At 36.3% G+C, this 2738-nt stretch overlaps 1 protein-coding gene across 8 annotated transcripts in view; it reads left to right on the forward strand.

Moving 5' to 3' along the window:
* The window catches only part of CLASP2 (cytoplasmic linker associated protein 2), a 192309-nt gene extending 190672 nt beyond the window's left edge, over window positions 1-1637 (forward strand). For all 8 annotated transcript variants that reach the window (XM_008578557.1, XM_008578556.1, XM_008578559.1 and 5 more), the window contains one exon: window positions 691-1637. In XM_008578557.1, coding sequence (XP_008576779.1) covers window positions 691-777 — 87 coding nt within the window. In that variant the 3' untranslated portion in view covers window positions 778-1637. The remainder of the gene's footprint in view (window positions 1-690) is intronic.
* Window positions 1638-2738: the final 1101 nt, after the last annotated feature.

Consider the following 2738-nt stretch of genomic DNA (forward strand, 5'->3'; position numbering starts at 1 on the left):
GGAGCGCCGCCACGCTCCCAAGCGGCGCACTGTAGCAGTGCGCCACCGGGCCGGCCCGGAAAAAATATTTTGAAATAACATTAGATTGAAAAAGTAGAACACAGAATTGTATATACATTGAAAACAAACTTGATAAGAAAGATGATCCCATACAGACAAAGACTACAAAATGATGCAGAGAAATCAAAAACATTCTTCTTAAGATGTCAGTGGCATAGTGGTCACAGTGGTCCTGGAACCCAACTGCCTAGGTTCCTATCCGGGCACACTTTTTATCCACCACTGTAATCTTAGGCAGTGACTTAACCACTTGGTTTCTTGATTTTCTCATCTATAAGATGCAAAAATGAAGAGAGAATATAAAACAGCAGTTGTGCAGCGCATAGTGCTCAAATGTTTGTCATTATTGTTTTAATGGTGACTTTTTTCTAAGTTTACTTTAATGTTTCATATGTTATTACTACAATATTTTTTGAAAATCCATGGTAGAATACTTGATCAAACTTTAAGACTTAAAAAATACTTTTTTGCAATTCCTAATTATCAACAATAACTTAGGCATTATAATAACCCCCAGCCTAAAATCTTTCAAAGTTCACACGTGTGTACATAATTTTCTTAATCTTAATGAGCATCTTATAATTTAGAGCAGCTTGCTCACATGACAACATGTTTGTCTTGAATCTGCAGATGAAGCTACTGAATCTTTACATCAAACGTGCACAAACAGGTTCTGGAGGAGCTGATCCTACTACTGACGTTTCTGGACAAAGTTAGTGAAGCTCATCGAAGTGAACCAGGTCTCTCAAAGAAAGGACAGACAGACCACCCTCGTCAATGAAAGGAAATTCTCAAATACATCTTCTGGAACTTAACCATTGTTTTCCAGTTTTAGTTTTTTGTTTTGTTTTGTTTGTATTTTCTGTAACAGAGGCCTATCCTCAGTCTGCATGTAACTTTTATGATAGTTATTCCAAATTCAAGAAGAAGCAGTATTAACATCAACTGATCAATACAAAGTAATTTTTAATCTAATTCATCATTTCACATGTTTGTACTTCTTTGTCTTCCCATTAACCTTTGCCAGTGTTATGATTGTATAAATTTTTTTAAATGCTGGTTAAACAGGAATGCTTAAAGCTTTAAAAGTTTAACTTTTTTTGCCTTTATTCAATTGACAAATATTTTTTTTTGCTACTTTGAGTTTTGTTCTGTATCATGTCCTATGCTAGAGATATTGAAATGATGTGAAACAAAGCAGGACTAATTTTAACTTCAGCTGGACTCTGTTGGTGTGATGGTGATACATGTTATTAGTTGCAATTCCTTTGGGGTGATCTGTAGTTTGAAAACTGAGACCTCAAAGAGAAATATTACAGAATCAGCCAATTCTGTAAAACTGATATTGTTTGTTGGTTATTGATCTTCCCATCTTTATTTAAAACCATGTCCTTTCTATGATCCCTTAAGAAAGCTGCACCAAATCATCTGCCCATTTTTTTTCTTGATACTTATTAAAATAGAAGGTTTCATTGCAGGATTTTTGGTTTGTTTATCTTTGTTGCGAATGATGCTTTTTTTTTGTATTTATTAATATCAAATTCACTTATGAATAAACTTAATAGTGTGTAAGAAAATAATCTAAGTGATTCATTTTCAGAAATAATTCAAGCCCAGCCTGAAAGTTGTCTGGTTCAGCCCATTCCTGGGGGGTCGCTGAATAGATAAATTTGTCCTTAAGCTGGTAATGAGTTACCAGCCCTTAATTGTTTACTTCAAATGGATAAGGTTCTCCTTGAGATGGTAGTAAATTAATAGCCCTTTATTGTTCTCTTCATTTCCTAACGTTTCTCCTTTAACAGGGTTTCGGGGGGCCTCTTTCGCAGACTTGTCCTGAGCCCTCAGACAAAGAAATTTCTTACAAGGGGGGAAGTACATTGGGGTAATGTTAGACGTCATGCGGGAAGATTGCGCGCCCCAACCAATGAGGACGCAGGGGCAGGGACTTGCACACTAAGAAATAAATTGCTTGCTGTAGCCCTTTTCCGGTTGCCTGCCCGTCAGACACCCGAACCTTGCAAGGCTGTAATTAAAGTGTCCCTTCCCTGTACCTCATGTCTCCGTGTCCATCCTTTGGCCTTGGACAGATGAGGGCATTTCTCACATAGTGGAAACAAGCAAACAAACAACAAAAAAAATCAGTGCGTGTGTGTCCTTGACTGTCTTCTGTTTCTCATTTAATAAGAAAACTAATTATTGAGACATGGGAATCGACCAGCACCTTTTTTTAAAATGGTGGAACCTGGTTTCCTTTTACCATGAAATTGTCTTACTTGAAAATATCGATCCTGATGAAAGAGAAGATGGTGCCAAGGCTATCTTTGTATAATAGGCTCAAATTCTCTACCTCGTCAGGGCTAATACTTTTAACTGAGCTGCTGCCTATAGTGTCTTTTGGAAAACTACTTAAAGATTGATTTTCTGTTACTTTTTAACAAATTATTTTAATCACTTTTTGCTACACCTGTTCTTTTCCTGTGCAGCCAATTTTCAAAAATTACCAGTTTTGGTGAAAGGCCAAAGTAGATAATTTGGAACCAGGATACTGATGATTTCTCTTCTTGACTTTTTTTAATCCTAACATAAAGTGAATTTGACTGGAAAGGCGAATAGCTATTAGGGAAGCAATTTGCTATTGTTACAGAGTTATCTGTACTTTGTTTAACTGAAATGTAGAA

Source organism: Galeopterus variegatus, unplaced genomic scaffold (genome assembly GCF_000696425.1).
Source record: "Galeopterus variegatus unplaced genomic scaffold, G_variegatus-3.0.2 Scaffold1718, whole genome shotgun sequence".
Lineage (NCBI taxonomy): Eukaryota > Metazoa > Chordata > Mammalia > Dermoptera > Cynocephalidae > Galeopterus > Galeopterus variegatus.